The sequence below is a fragment of the Schistocerca piceifrons genome, chromosome X, assembly GCF_021461385.2.
Source record: "Schistocerca piceifrons isolate TAMUIC-IGC-003096 chromosome X, iqSchPice1.1, whole genome shotgun sequence".
NCBI lineage: Eukaryota > Metazoa > Arthropoda > Insecta > Orthoptera > Acrididae > Schistocerca > Schistocerca piceifrons.
Genome location: NC_060149.1, coordinates 350,379,457 through 350,396,384, shown reverse-complemented (window position 1 = coordinate 350,396,384; position 16,928 = coordinate 350,379,457). Strand labels below are relative to the sequence as shown.

The window sequence follows — 16,928 nt, the reverse complement described above, 5'->3', positions numbered from 1 at the left end:
AAAATGGCCCTGGACAAATTTGATTGGTTTCACATATGGATGAATCAACATGAAACTAGAAAAAGGGCAAAGAGTGATGAGTGTAGCCCAGGAGTCCGATATTGCTCACTGCATTGTTTCAGATTCATGAGAAACATTCAAAACCACAGACACTGCTGCCCAAGGAGGTGGTTTACCATGGCTATCTACAGCAGCGTATGACCACCACATTATACAACAGGCAAGAAGGGACCCATGTCAAACTGCATGCAACTGCAACCATATTTAACAGGACTGTCCACAGTGTTATGCAACTGCATGGAGGTGGTCTCTTTATACAATGAAGAAGTATGTTGTGTTCCACTGACACCCACACATCAGTGCTAGTGATGGTAGGAAGAGCATAGAGACTGGACCACAAAGGATTAGGGTCATGTGCCTTTCTCTAATAATAATGGAATCAGTCTGAGTAGTGATTCTGGATGCACTCTCATATGGTGAGGGTTCAGACTTTACAAATTGGGGTAGGCATAATGTTACATGGGCATACTGGCCCCCAAATCGTTGAACACAGTGGACTCACAAATCAGTGTTATTGCAAAACTGTAACTCTTTCACATGTGGCTCTTTCAGGGGTACATTCAGCCATGAATTCATTCATGTAGAGGACAATGTGCAAATGCAAAACTGCATGAGTGGGGGAGCTCTTGGTACAAGAGGATATATTGTGAATGGACTGGTCTGTACATTCTCTCCATCTTAAATCCCATTAAACAAATGTGGGATTTATTGGGAAGACATATTTTAACATATCCAAGTGCACAAATCACCATCCAGTTGTTGTTAGCCACACTGGTAGAGAAATGGAACATCCTACCACTATTTACCAACCTAGTGGTCAGCATCAGAGCATGTTGCAGAGCATGCATTGCTGTCTGTGAACATCACACACCCTATTAAAGAACATCTTTTGCAATATTCAGGGTACTATAAAAAATAGTGGGGACTTCGTGTAGTTATTGTCTCTGACTGAAAGTGTCATTTCTGTTTATCCTATAGCATTTTGTTTTTCAGTTACTTACTGCACTATACTGTAGCAGTTCTTTCTATATATCATCAAAATTTCGTCAAGCTATGTGACTTGACAGTGACACATGATGAAACAGTAATTTCCATCTTTAAGTTTTGCACACCAGTGTATATATTTCTACAGTTGATAATGGAAGGGAAGATCAAGGGTAAAAGAAGATAAAGGCAAACAAGAATATATTGGCTATCTAACATAAAGCAGTGGACAAGATTATCAACTCCAGGTCAACTACTGCATACTGTGTTCCATAGACTAAAGTTGCATCATGTTGTCACTAACATCCATTAGTGAATAACCAGAAGAAGTAGAAGAAGACAAAGAAGAAGCAGTAGAAGAAAAAGAAGAAGAAAAAACTGACACTGCATGCTGAAAAACTTATGACAGGACCTAAACAGTCCTCAAATATTCACATGATAGTATGTTTTGTGAGAGAATATGCCTTAGAATCTATTTCCTTCCCAATAAATTCATAGTCCAACGGCCAAAGAAGATAGATCATATGGAACTCATGATGAATTTTGATTTGTGTGGTATCATTATGATTATTTATCTGAAAACCTGATCTATTTGTGCATGCAGAAATGAAAAGTCCTTTCTGGAACAAAAATAACAGAAGGAATAAAGGAAGGTAACCACTCACTTTGTTGTTGAGGGTTTTGCAGTTGACAGGCACATCAAGAACGATTGTAGTCAGTGACCCTGTGGACTATCTTGCTAGTTAGCACAAAGCATTCACACACACACACACACACACACACACACACACACACACACACACACAACTCCATTGTTCTGGTCAGCTATGTTATGTTACACATGCAGGATGAATATGAATAAAACTGGCAAACAACAGGGAAGGATTCCTGACTGGAAATGAGGAAAAATGTCCTATGTTGGTAGATGGCACTGATGAATGAAAGTTCCTCTTACCATGTGTTCCTTTTGTGCTTAAGACTGTGTGACTGATGTAGCATACTGTAAGCAGTGGAACAGTTTATCGGTAAAGAGGACTGATGACATAAATTCCACAATTGTGATAGTCTGGTGCAAAAACCATCAACAAAATTCTTCCTATAGTAAGAAAGCCACTGCTGATAATCCTTGCACTCATTGCAGGTGACAGGGATGTAGTCCATCAACAAAGGAGGTGGCTTACAAAACACTCGTTCTACCTATACTTGAGTATCGCTCATCAGTGCGGGATCCATACCAGATCGGTCTGACGGAGGAGACAGAGAAGATCCAAAGAAGAGCGGCGCGTTTCGTCACAGGGTTATTTGGTAACCGTGATAGCGTTACGGAGATGTTTAACAAACTCAAGTGGCAGACTCTGCAAGAGAGGCGCTCTGCATCGCGGTGTAGCTTGCTCGCCAGGTTTCGAGAAGGTGCGTTTCTGGATGAGGTATCGAATATATTGCTTCCCCCTACTTATACCTCCTGAGGAGATCACGAATGTAAAATTAGAGAGATTCGAGCGTGCACGGAGGCTTTCAGACAGTCGTTCTTCCCGCGAACGATACACGACTGGAACAGGAAAGGGAGGTAATGACAGTGGCACGTAAAGTGCCCTCCGCCACACACCGTTGGGTGGCTTGCGGAGTATCAATGTAGAATGTAGATGTAGATAGTAACAGTTGTCATGCAGGATGCACATAATCATACTTGAGCTTACACCATGTTGGCTGGGAACTTTCCTGGAGCTCGTATTAGAGTTCATATCAATATCTTGTAGAACCTGAGCCTTCAAATGTGGTGTATGCACAGTCTGCTGCCTTCCTGTATGTTTGTCTGTCTGAAAGGACCCATGATCACACAAACACCCAAAAAGACCTTGAAATGTTGTGTGATGTGGTTGGTGTCTGTGAGGGTACTTGTTTTGGCATAGCTGTGCTGCCTCTTGACTGATTCCATCTGCTTGGCCATATACAGACTCCATCTTGGCTTGTTCCTGACATGAATACTGGACCATTTTGCTGCTTACAGTATGCTGCATCAGTCAAACGGCCTGCAACACACAAGGGACACTCTGCAAATTTTCAGAGGAACTTTCATTTGTGAGCACCATCTACCTTGGCAACAATACACTTATGGGCACATGTCCATAGAACCTTTTTTCTTCCATTTCCAGGTAGGAATCAGTCGCTGCAGTTTGTTGTTTTTTTTTTTTTTTTTTTAAATGTTCACCCTACATAACAGACACTCGTATTTGTTGTCAAAACAGGTAATTGTGCCATGACACTACTATCATTGAAACTGCAACTCCAGGAAGGATACCAAATACTAAAGTTTCAGTTATTGTACATATAGTGAATAGTAGACAGAATACATGAATAAATTTGTTAGTGATTTGGGGGTATATAGTGTGTGAGATTTAATACATAGAACTGCTACCTTGGGTAGTGATAAGGACTCTAACCTGGCTGGGCATGCAGGTTACTGTGACTGGTGATTGGTGGCACACTAGTTTCTTGGCCTCCCATGGTCTTATAATTTCAATAAGTTTGGGATCTCAAGACTGTGCTGACCCATAATGATGATGACATTTGCTGTCTGGCAACATTTATTTTACTTGGAGCTTCCACACATGGGAATGTCCATCATGATGTGGTATGCAGAACTCACCTGAAAATATAATGTGGGTGCCGCTCCTGTGTCCAGAGTTGTCATTAGGTGCACGACTGTCAGTGCACCTCTCTTTTCTGATGTATCAAGGGAAGTAGCAACAGTAGTCGCCTGCTGACAGACTAAGCCTTCAGATGTCATACTATTCTCCATTTTGGAAATTACCTTGCTGCAAAGAAGCCCTTTTCTGACTAGAGGTATGTGAAATGGCTGAACAATCTTGCACAGCTGAATGAACAACATGTCTGTCCTATTGGACACTAGTCACATGGGCAGTGACATCCACATGGTGTTGAGTTTGGCCTTCCTGAAACCATTTATTCCATATTCATGACAGTTGTTTAGTCTTGACCAACACAATCAGAAATATCCCACAATGATAAACTGCAGACTCTGTAGGTTATGATCCTCCTGCTGTTGAAATCTTATATGTGCTGGTAGACATTTCTCATGTTAAATGAGGTATAACAACAACCAACATGCATTTCCTATTGCTGAATGAGAAAACCACAGTGTAATCTTCTTTCATGGTCAGAAAGCAGATGGCTTTTCTCTTATGTACTTCATGGGTTGCACTGAAATGCTAATCGTTTGGATATCCTAGGTGCATGAAACCTTCATGATGTTGAAGTCATAATGGCCAGCACTGTGTATATCTCCTGCCTCCTGTTCCTTCTTATTTGCCTGTCTGAGTTTTAAAGCACACTTCTTCAAGGTGGCTTGAATGCTCAGTTCAGGAAAAATGAGAAACAATTTATGGTGAACCAAAGATTTTATAACTACAGGAACTAAAATCTAGACTTTTCTTATAAAACTGTTTCAAATTCTTCCTAGTGTTATTTATATATCTACACTGAGTTCATCTGATTGTCTTTGTTTGTTTAATATGTAGTCTTAAAGAATAAATTTGATAGGATCTTGTTTTCTACATCTTTCAGTGTGTTTTGGAAGTTCATTGTATGATTTTATTACCAGAAAAAATACACTCGCTATAGTTTTCAGAATGGTTTTTGTGCTATAAATAATTTTTATCTGCATCTTATTTCATGAACAATTTTCTATGTGCTTGTTAAGAGGTTCAGTTACCAGTCATTGCCATGAAATTTATAATGTCCATAAGTGAACAAATATAATGTAGAAAGGACTATGACTTCAGGCATGCTTTTAAGGCTAGTCAAAAAACTATTCACATGTTATCAAAATGTGTGTGAAATCTTATGGGAATATTATCATTAGGACTTTTTTTAATTTTATCTACTAGAATGGAAAATTTCAGTTTTTGTTGTTGTTTTTTCAGGTTCAATAGCTTAAAATTATCAGTCCTGAAAATTTATGCTACCATTTACACAAAGAACAAAATTACATTTAAATCCACCATTTTTATATATTTTTTATCTTTTTCCAGGTCTCTCAATCTCAGTGCAGCTCAGAAAACCTGAAATGATGTTATTTTCTGATTTATCAGAGCATAGTGGCCATGCTCTACTGTTACAGGCTGAATTTCTTCTGGATTACAGCATTCATCCCGGCCGGCATTCATTAGTTTGTACATTGGCTGGTCTAAAAATTTTGTCTAAGCTCCAAGGTCACAGCAGGCAACCACCCCTCATGGTACAGAAACTATTAAACTTTTATAATATAACTGTATGATTCTGAATTATATAGAAAACTCAAAAGTTTTGTTATTCTGAATTTTGATTTTGTAGTTGTAAAATTCAAACAGTTAAATGCAGAATTATGAATATGTGCCTCTTGTTTGTCAAAATTAAACAGCAAAAATTTTATTTCAGTTGTAAATAACATTAACCTACATAGTGCAGCTACAACAAGATAGATGTAAGGGGTGAGCACAAAGTCTTGCCGTGATTATAACAATTTATTGCAGAATAACCATCTGACATAATAATTTACATTTGATGCTGTTACATAGGTTAGTGTTACTATTTTTTTTAAGACCACTTACATTAGTAAACCTCAATGTGTGCTCCCTTGGTAGCTCAGAGAATATCGAGGCGATATTCCAGTTCCCACATGGTGTTTCGTATTATGTGTTCTGTCACAGTACCCACAGCAGCTTGTATCCTAGCATTCAGTTCATTGTCATCAGCAACTGGTGTGATGAAGACTCTGTCCTTGATGTAGCCCCAGAATAAAAGTCAAGGAGCGGGTGGCCGGGGTGTTGGATCATTACTTCCAATCCACCAATCTGGAAATGTTTTATCCAGGAAGCCATGCACTATCAAAGTCCGGGGGGGGGGGGGGGGGGGGGGGAGGGGGGAGGGGGGAGGGCGGGGGGTGCTCCATTTTGCTGGAAAAGTATCCAGGGTTGATATTCTTCCAACTGTGGGACAATGAACTGCTGCAAAACGTCTAAGCAAATGTTAGCGGTAATGGATTCTTCCGTGAAGAAAAACAGTTCAAAAACTTTGTTATGCATCAGGCCACACCAAACATTCACTTTTTTGCTGTCTTGCTGTAACTGTACAGTAGCATGTGGAGACTCTGAACCCCTTATACAGACATTACGTGTATTTAACATTCGACTGACATGAAAGGTGGTTCATTGGTAAAGCATATTTGATTTAAGTAATTGTTAGCACCATCAATCCTGTTGAGAATGTCAGTTGCAAATTCAGGGTGTGCCAGCAAATCATTCGGTTGCAAGGCCTGCACAATTTGCACTTGGTAAGCATGCAACCTAAGCCTTTCACGAAGAATCTTCACCACACTTGGTTGCGGTATTTGAAGTTCAAGTTATTTATTTTTATTTTATTTAGCATTTAGAACTTTATATCTAAGCCATTGATCCAATCCACCACTTTGGAAGTAACCGGGTTTGAATCCACTAGATTTCCAGGGAAGGCACAGAGGGGGCAGTCCACTGCTGTATGATTCATTGTTTGTGGAACATCAGCATAGCCACAGTATAGGGAATCCACCCAACCCCATTTATGAAAAATCAAAGCACTTCTTCCCACACAACATCTGAAATGGTTAAGCCTGCTCCAAGTGTATCTTGGCATGCTAAAACCATTGAGCCTTACTGTTGGATCTTCAACTTTCAAGATTCCCTGTGGAGTAGAAGATATCCATTCTTTCCACCAGCTGTCTTTGTTGTCAAAATGGTTGTTTAACAATTCCATGGCCGTTTTACATGCTGGTTTATGGGACTTCAACCTGGATGATTCTAGCTGTCTCACATCTTTGTGAATTGTGAGTGACGAGTTATTCAGAATTCTTGACCACAGATGACCAAGGTGTTTTTGTCTTCTGATGTGAGGAAGTGGTATGTTACACAACACAGGCAGCCATTGGACTGGAGTAGCAAGTAATGTTCCAGATATGATACGCATAGTTTGACGAAGTTGAACGTCCACAAGGTGAGTATGGCACCTATTAAGCCATACTGCGGAGCAGTACTCTGTTGAGGAATAGACGAGTGCTAGAGCAGATGTTCTCAATGTGTTGGCATCAGCTCCCCGTGATGTACCAGATAGACACTGAAGAAGGTTATTACGGCTCTTCAGTTTTGCAGCCAATTTACGTAATTGGGCTTTATATGTTAGGGTCTTTTCCAAAGTCATACCCAGATATGTTGGTGTGCCATTGAACCGTAATGCTTCCCCTCAAAAATTGACTCTTCGTTGGTAATTCGAGAGCCTATTGTCCAGGTGAAAAGTAGATACCTCACTTTTGTGAGGGTTTGGTTTCAAATGCCATTTCTTAAAGTATTCATCCAGGAGTACAAGGTCTTAGTTGAGGACATTCTCTGCTTCTGCAAAATTAGTGTGTTGAACGGTGAGGTTGATATCATCCATATATATATGAATTTGCAGTAGAGTGTGTTACGCAGATCATGAGTATATAAATTGGAAAGTGCTGGAGAGAGGACCGAGCCTTGTGGTAGGCCACTGCTCAATGTGCAGAATCGGCTTCGGCTGTTTTCTGAGTAAACTTGGATGAGTCTGTTACTTATCATATTTTCAATTAAAGTTGATATCTTCACACAGGGGACCACCTTGATCAGTTTTAATAAAAGACCTTCCTTCCAAATGGTGTCGTACACTGCTGTGAGATCAAGGAAGACAGAGATGCTCTTCAACTTCTTCTCAAAACCAGCTTCCACAAAAGTGGTCAGTGAAAGGACTTGATCACTGCAATCATGACGAGGGTGGAATCCTGCTTGTTCAACTGGAATTAACTCTTCGATTGCTGGTGCTATTCTGTTCAATATCAGCTTGTACATGACAGAATATCAGCTTGTACATGACAGAAAGCAAGGCTATTGGTTGATAACTTTGAGGTAAATATGGATGTTTTCCTGGCTTCAAGAGAGTAATGATTTTGGTCTTCTTGAATATTGCGGGTAACTTCCCTGATTCCAGTATGCTTCTAAAAAACAATGCCAACCATTGTTTTGTAGCCGAGCCACAGTTCTTTAGTAATTCTGGATAAATCTCGTCTAATCCTGCTGCTTTTGCGTTCTGAAGGAAGTGTAAACCTTGTTCAACTTCTTGTATGGAGAAAGGTCATGAATATACATCATGAGGTTGAGTTGTCTGTTTGGTTTACCTGAGTTTGGATTTTACTAGTCTGCTGAGCTTCTTATCGTTTGGCATTCTAGAGGTATCAACAAGATGGTTAGCTACTGCATTAACATTGACAGGTGTGGTCTTCATTGATTGTATGGAAGCAGAATTTAGTTTCCATATCAGTGACCAGGCCTTCCTGCTGGAATGACTGAAGTTTAAATTTTCAACAGTATTTGTCCACCTGTCTCTCCTAGCATTGTCCAGAGATTGTAATAGTTCAGATGCTTTCTCTTTGCTGCTGTTTTCATCAAACTCTTCTCTTAATCTGTTGGTCTCCTCATTCCAACCTGGTATGTATTCCTTGCAGAAACCTCTTGAGATAGTTTTTTTGGTTGCTGCTTTCACCAATGCTACAAACCTTATGTAGTTCTCAGGCACTGCTTGAATCCACTGGATGTTAGCATCAGTGTAGTTGGTATAAATCTTCCAATCTGCCTTTTGGAAATTCCATCAAGGTCTTGGTGTGGAATACATAACTGGTAACTGGAATCCAATTTTGTATATTACTGGCCTGCGTTGGCTATGGGGGCAATCTTGAAGCACTTGTCTCCAAACTTGAGGGACTGGTGCTATTAAGCCAGGGGTGACGAAACATAGATCTGGTGTGTAATCTTGCTTCCAGCAGGCTGAGTGAAAAGTACCCCTGTCTTTAGGGTCATGGACTTGAGTCAGATTGTTTACTTCAGCCCAATCTACCAACTTAATGCCATTATTGTCATTCTGATAGTAACCCCAGGATGTATGGTGATTGTTAAAATCCCCTATTATAATATTTTCACTCATGGGGACAACAGCTATAGGATCAGGCCCACATGAGGAAGGAGGTTTGTTGATGTTTGTAATCACCATATACTCTATTTGTACAGATGTGGCAAAGAAAGAATGGTATTCAGAGGTTGGGATTATGTTGTACTGACATATGTCATTTTTAATATATGTGAAAATTCCATACTGGACATGGTGATGTGTTGCCAATATTTTATACCCAGGAACTCTACCTCGAGCTAACAGCTGTTCGTCTCTTTCAGTGTGTGTTTCTTGCAGTACTAGAATGTCCACTTTGTGTTCCTCTAAGATCTTAGTGGGGTAATCACTCTTGGCTCTACTGATGCCTTCGATGTTTAATTGGCATATAGTTAGTTGAGGGCCTATTGTTCATGTTTGGAACTGTATGTCCTTAGAAGGACTATTTAGTGTTTTCATCTCATCATTGCCATGAGGCCCAAAGGGGCCTACTTAGCACCACCCGGGGGTCAAGTGTAGGGTACTTTAAGGTTAAACCTACGGGCGTGAAGCAACATTCAAGCCCTGAAGTTCAAGTGATCCTTGACGAGTTGATTCAGACGGACTCCGTTGAAATGATTGCCGAACATTATCAACAGTTGCATCACTCAAACAAAGCCTGCCACTTTGAGGATGATCTTCAATGCTGCCTGTTTTGTTAAACTTTACATACCATAGCTTTATTAATTTAACACCAGGAGGGCTGCATCCATAAGAAGCCCAAAATTTACGCTGAACACTGATGGGCGATTTCATTTTTTGTGCTTTCTCCTGCTTCAACATCATTTTGCCAGCAACTAATTTGACCTAACAGACCGCGTCAGTGTTCTGGAGCACTATTGCCATCTATTGGTGACAACAACTAGTAACACTAACCTATGTATCGTCATCAAATGTAACTTATTATGTCAAACGGTTATTCTGTTATAAATTTTTATAATCAGGGCAAGACTTTGTGCTCACCCTGTATATCTGAATAAAAAGCTTTCAGCATATAGTCATATCTCTTCGCTGTACAGCAAATTAATAACTGCAGGTACAACAAATTAATAGTGTCATCTGACATCAGCTTTACTTCTGGGTTGGCAAGATGTCTGTATTACCCAAAAGTAAAAATCATAATGCACCTAGCAGCTAAGATATTAGCCCTAAATATCGAGACAATTCCATATGATTGGTAACAACCAGATTGTTGAAGGCTTGAATACACATGAATAAAGAGTCACATTATAATTAAATCATGAAATAGTTCTATTATATATTCATAACTGTGTAATTATTAGTATATTTTACCCTGTTTTGGTATATGAGAAGGTGCTGCTGTTTGAAAGTTGTTTAATACATTGTAATTAGCATGTAATTGGTTGTATTTCATCAGTTCAGGTTCAGTTGATGGGATCACATAATTAATTTTATCACAGTAAGAACCTCATATAACACCCTCTCCCTCTGATTACCCATCCATCCACCTGCCATCCAAATTATATAGTGTTTTACAATAGTAGCTGAAAATATACTTTTAAGCACTGCTTGGGTATTCTGTAGGCACTATAACAAGATGAAAAAGCTCTAATTCTACTCACCTATCAATACAAAGTAAACTATGAAATGAAAGTGATCTCCTCAGATTCCTCCGGCCACGTGCCAGATGACAGGGTCCTCTGCATAAAGAGTAAGTCTAACAGCTTAAAAAAAATGAAACAGCCACAAGATATATTCTGACACACCAAATGATGCACATACTACATGCCATAAAGAAAACAAAACCATTGGAAAAGTAGCATGGCAACATTGCATGGACTTAATGTTCATTCATCAAAACATACAAACAATAAAAAATAAAGTACAACAATTTGAAGTTCAGCTCCAGTCTTTGAACTGCACAGTAGTTTATGTCACTAAGCACTGTTGTAGAAAAATAGTAATCGAACATGCAGTATTAAAGCTGTATGAAAGGACAGACTTACTGTAGGACTACTTCAAAGAGTGGAGGATCATGCATTTATATAAGAAAAGGAGCAAAGTTCAAATCAAGACATGACCTTAGTACAGTAAGTGAGGACAAGCACTTTGAAATATCAGCTACTGCTTGATATCACCAAAAAATTAATCATTTTATGCATCTGTCAATCTCCAAGGGGTAATGTGGTGTCTTTTTCAATACATTAACAGAAGTTCTAGATAAAGTGTCAGCTACAAAAGTCAACACAATTAGTGCTGGTGACATAAACACAGATGTCATAACTGAAACTAATATGACCCTCATAAATATCCTTCAGAGTTTTGGTGTGTTCCTGTTGGTTAATAGTGCTCAAGGGTCACTACAATAACTGAATCAGTAACTGAACATGTGGTCACTACTACAGACAGGGAAATGTGTGATGTAGCTGTAAAAGATCTTGAAATATCATGCAATTTCTTCCGAATAATAACAGTAAAACTGGGCATGAAAAAATTCTCTAAACTGTAGTCCTGTAAGAGACATATTCCAGAAATACAAATACAATATTTTTCAGAAAAATTAGCAAACAAAAGCTGAGATAAAGTTTATAGAGAAAACAATGTAAATGTGAAATTCTCTAAATTCTCAACCGTATTTCAATTCAGTTTTGAAAAAACTTTTCCAAACATACCCATAGCAGTATCAGTGTCTCCCAAAAGCAAATGGATGACAGCAGATATTAAGAAGACTTCCCAAGCACTTCAGCACTCAGCTTCTTGAAAGAGAGTCATAATGACCCAGAGTTGTTAAATTTCTGTCATAGTTACAAGAAGATTAATGGAAAACTGCATATGTGGTACAACTTAAAGATTTTGCTCACACAATTCTTTATTAAGTGTGATGAATTTCAAAATTTCAGTATCGGACTGAAGCTGTGGAATGAAGTGCACAAAAAATTAACAATAGCAAATATGAAGACCAGTAGATTATGCTAGCATTAATGATGGAAAGCAAGTCAAAGAGTAACTTTACAAACAATGATACATTGCAATTAATTACATGTCAAAACCTCATGAACAACTTGACAAAGATACATTTCTGCTACTTCTATGGAGGAGAAAGTCGTGTACTGACAGCATGGAAAGTGCATTGTTAGGTAACATTGTGAGCAACGGTACAGAGGTAGTCATTAGTCAATAATCAGAACAGAAGACATATTTGCAACCGATAACTGGTGTGATAGAGAATAAACATAAAACCAATATAAATGAGAAATAAAATAAAAGCTGTGAAGGAATAAGTTTACAACTATCACTAAATATAATGTTAAGTTAGTATCACCCAATGTAGTCATATTACAATAGACAGACATATAATAAATGAAATATAACACAATCATTTAGGTGAGCCTAGATTAGGGGCAACAACTTGAAATAAAAGAGAATTATTATACAATGAAAGACATTTATAATTTTTTAAACTTAATGCTATAGCATTACTTTAAAACTGTTCAGCTGTTATCAGTTAACAACCATCACAAAATGAAATGTTATTTGAGTATGATGAACTGTAATCATTACATTAGTCAAAAAAATAATGGATGACATACAATATAACTATTTAGGTAAGCTTACATGAGTGACAACAATTTGAAATGTAACAGAAGCTAATAGTAAAATTCTTCTTTATTTTATATTAAAAAAATGTAAATGTATAATATGAGAATGCATAATAGCCCAGCATGTGAGGACACCAATAAATATTTTAGCATATTATGGTTGAAGATGTAAGGTTAGGATCACTGGTTGCTAAAACTGATAAATAGGCAGTCAAAAGGCTGAAATAGTGGTCATACTATCTTGGAATTAATGGATTCTATTTGGACATATAGCTGTATGGGATGCAGTGTGAACATGTGTAGCAGTATAGAAATATGGAGCTATATATAACAAAATGAGCTCTTTGAACCTGTATATGTACATTACATTGTGGTTAAGCTTACGAAAGTTAAATGTTTGTGTTTTGCTTCTAATTGAAAGAGCTTAACACTTAATAAAGATCTGTGCGATCAAGACCTCTCTGTATTTAAAAGTTGTGCTAAATTTGAATGGTTGCCTACCTCTGCCATGGATGTATTTCTCTGTCAAGTAATGTGAAGTGCTGATTGCTGTATAAAAGTAATTCAATGACAAAGTAATACACAATGCAGACAATAAAATCAAAGCTGTCTGGGATGTCATAAAAAAAGGAAACATGGTGATACAAACAAACTCATAACAACATGCTGGAAGGGGAGGGGGATCCTTTGATCCATGGATAGAGGTCAACAGGCAGAATCCATATTCCTAGAACTCCCAAAACCATTTGACACGGTACCCTCCTGGCAGACTTTTAAGGAAGATATGAGCACATGGAATAGTTTCATATATATGTGCGGGGCTGGAGGATGTCTTAAGTATTAGAACCTAGTACATTGCCCTTCATACCAAGTGTTCGTCAGAGACACAGGTACCATCTGGAGTGCCCCAAGGAAGTGTGAGAGGACTACACTTATTCTCTATATACATAAATGATCTGATGGTCATGACGAGGAGCTATCTACAGGTATTATTTTGCTGATGATACTGTGGTGTTCAGGAAAGTGTCATTGTTGAGTGAATATAGGAGCATAAGGGATGTCTTGCCCAACATTTCTAGTTTGTTTAATGAATGGTATATCAGGAGAAGTGTTGGTCACAATATGCTATGCTGAGGAACTCTCTCGTTAATGTATTTTGGTTCTGATGAGAGTTTAAGTATAGAAAAATGTAAGTTAATGGAGATAGTAAGGAAAACAATCCCACAATATTTTAACATAGCATTAGTAGTGTGTTGCTTTGTACAGTCACATTGGTTAAATATCTAGATGCCATGTTTCAAAGCAATATAAAATGGAATGAGCACATAAGGATGGCAGCAGGGAAGGTAAATGGTCAACTTCAGTTTATTGGGAGAATTTTAGGAATGTGTGGTTCATCTGGAAAGGAACCCTTCCTTGAGTACCACTTAAATGTTTGAGATGATCAGGAGGTTAGATTAAAGGAAAACATCAAAGCAATTCAGAGGCAGATCGCTAAATTTCTTACTGGTAGGTTTGATTAACAAGCGAGTATTATGGAGATACAAGGGCGGTTCAGAAAGTAACCTCCGATTGGTCACAGTGCGGGTTTTGGGGGGAGTAGCGATGCCATCTGTGCGTTCACGCATTCAACAGGTCAGTCGGCATCAAGCCGTGGTTGAGTGAACGTCGTACCTGCGCTAGTTTAGTTTTTGTGGCAGTTTGAAATGTGTGCTGCAATAGAAAACCCCGCCAAATGTGAAGTGCGTGCTGTCATAAGGTTTTTTACAGCCAAAGGATATTCTGCAGCAGCTATTCATCGTGAGCTTTGTGCTGTGTACGGACCAAGAGTTATGAGTGAAGGAGTTGTCCATGAATGGGTACGTTTATTTAAAAGTGGACGAGAAAACGTTCATGATGAAGAGAGGAGTGGTAGACCATCATGGGTGACTGACGAACTCGTTCAGACAGTTGATGCAAAAGTTCGTGAAAATCGACGTTTCTCAATGTCGGAGTTGTCTACTGGTTTTCCACAGATTTCTAAGACTCTCTTGTACGAGATAGTGACAGCAAGATTGGGTTACCATAAGTTCTGTGCACGATGGGTGCCCAAAATTCTTACCGACCACCACAAAACTCAAAGAATGGCCTCTGCATTAGACTTTCTGTCACGTTATGAGGATGAAGGAGAACCATTGTTAAACAGAATCGTGACCGGTGACGAAACCTGGATTAAGTACGTGAACCCTGAGACAAAAGAACAATCAAAGATGTGGGCACATTCAAATTCGCCTACCAAACCAAGAAAAGCCTCGCAAGATTTTTCTGCCAGAAAACTGATGGCAACGGTGTTTTGGGATGCCAAAGGGGTGTTGTTGGTTGAATTCATGGAACATGGTACGACCATTAATCAAGACATGTACTGTGAAACAATAAAAAAGTTACGACGGGCTATACAGAACAAACGCCGTGGTATGCTGACTTCCGGTATCGTTTTTTTGCACGATAACGCCCGTCCTCACTCTGCTCGCAGAACAACGGCCCTTCTTGAGTCCTTCAAGTGGGAAGTTATCAACCATCCACCCTACAGCCCAGACCTGGCGCCAAGTGATTATCACCTCTTCATGCATTTGAAGAAATGCCTCGGGTCACAGCGGTTTGATGACGACGAAGAGCTCAAAGATGCGGTCACAGGCTGCCTCCAGGCACAAGCGGGTGATTTTTATGCAGAAAGAATTTCAAAGCTTGTGAAGAGATACGATAAGTGCCTCAATCGCTATGGAGACTATGTAGAAAAATAGTGCAAAGATGTAGTTGTAAGATGTATATATTAAAATATTTTTATTTAACTTGGTGTATTTTTTTAAATCAACCGGAGGTTACTTTCTGAATGGCCCTCGTACTTTGTGATCTCAAATTGGAATCACTGAAGGGAAAACTACATTCTATTCACAGAACACTATAGAGAATATTTGGTGAACTGGCAGTTGAAGTTAACTCAAGAATAATTATACAGCCACCATCAAACATTTTGAAAAAGGACTGTGACAATATGGTAAGAAAAATTAGGTCTTGTATGGAGGCATATAGACAGTCATTTTTCCCTCACTCTGTTTACAAGTGGAACAGGAAAGGAAATGACATGTAGTGGTACAAGGCACACTATCCACACACACCACCTTACAAATTATGTGACTGAGCATTTTTCAGATACTGGAGAGGAGGTCAACAAAAATTCCTGATAATAATTGTAACAACTGTAAATAATTATGCACTAAGTACAATGATGTTACTCCCAACCATAGGTCATGAAGTCAGTAATCTGTACAAGAACTAAAAACTGGACAGTCAGTAGGCTTAGATGAAGTACCATTGTGTATATTGAAACAATGCATAGAGTTTATACAAGCTCCCTTAACAAATGTAATAAATGATTCCTTCACATCAGGGAAATGTCCTGAGTATTTAAAACAGACAAGAAGAGTTGTACGTCTGCGAGGGAAGGGTAACACAGAAGATGTAGAAAATTACCTGTCTCTTTCCCTGCTATGACAAACAGACTAATGAATTACTTGAATAAATAAAACATTTTAAGTGAATCATAGCTTGGTTTCTGAAATGGTAGAAGTGTGGAGTCAGCCATAGTGGAATTCACAAAAGTGTTACTCAATATTCCTAACAGAGGTGAGTGTGTTACAAGCATATTTTTTTTCTTTCTAAAGCTTTTGTTACTGTTGACGTTATGATTCTCCTGATAAAGCAAGAAGCATTAGGACAGATGACAGGTTCTCGTCATATCTAGCAGACAGGGTACAAAGAGCTGAGATATGTCATACCTCAGATAAGTCAAAACTTTTAATAAAACCCTCATCGGAACCAAAATACATTAACAAGAGAGTTCCTCAGCATAGCGTATTGTGACCAACACTTCTCCTGATATGCATCAAAGAAATCCCTAGTAGATTTAGTGATTAGAAAAAATCCTATTTGCTGACAACAATAATATTATAGTGACTGAGAAAACAAGAGAACTCCTTTCTGAGGAAGCAAATGAAATCCTCAAGGAAGTTTACCATTGGTCAATAAGCAATAAACTGACATTGAACATAAATAAAAGTAATGTAATGAATTTCACTTCAAAGAGGGAGAATGGCATTGTTAAATTAAATGTACGTGATACCTCTGTAGATTATGCAACAAATGCACAAATTCTAGGAGCGAATATTGATTCTTAGTTTAACTGGTGTAGAACACAAAAAGATACTAGCAAACAGAATGTCATCATCATATTGAGCCCTTAGCATCCTATCATCAATGTGTAAC

General features: G+C 38.6%; 1 protein-coding gene across 1 annotated transcript in view; it reads left to right on the top strand.

The window, feature by feature from the left end:
- Nucleotides 1–16,928, top strand: part of LOC124722880 (vacuolar protein sorting-associated protein 13A-like) — a 752,258-nt gene that overhangs the window by 377,695 nt on the left and 357,635 nt on the right. Inside the window, exon 30 of the mRNA XM_047248017.1 lies at nucleotides 5,097–5,302. Within this exon, the coding sequence (XP_047103973.1) occupies nucleotides 5,097–5,302 (206 nt within the window). The remainder of the gene's footprint in view (nucleotides 1–5,096; nucleotides 5,303–16,928) is intronic.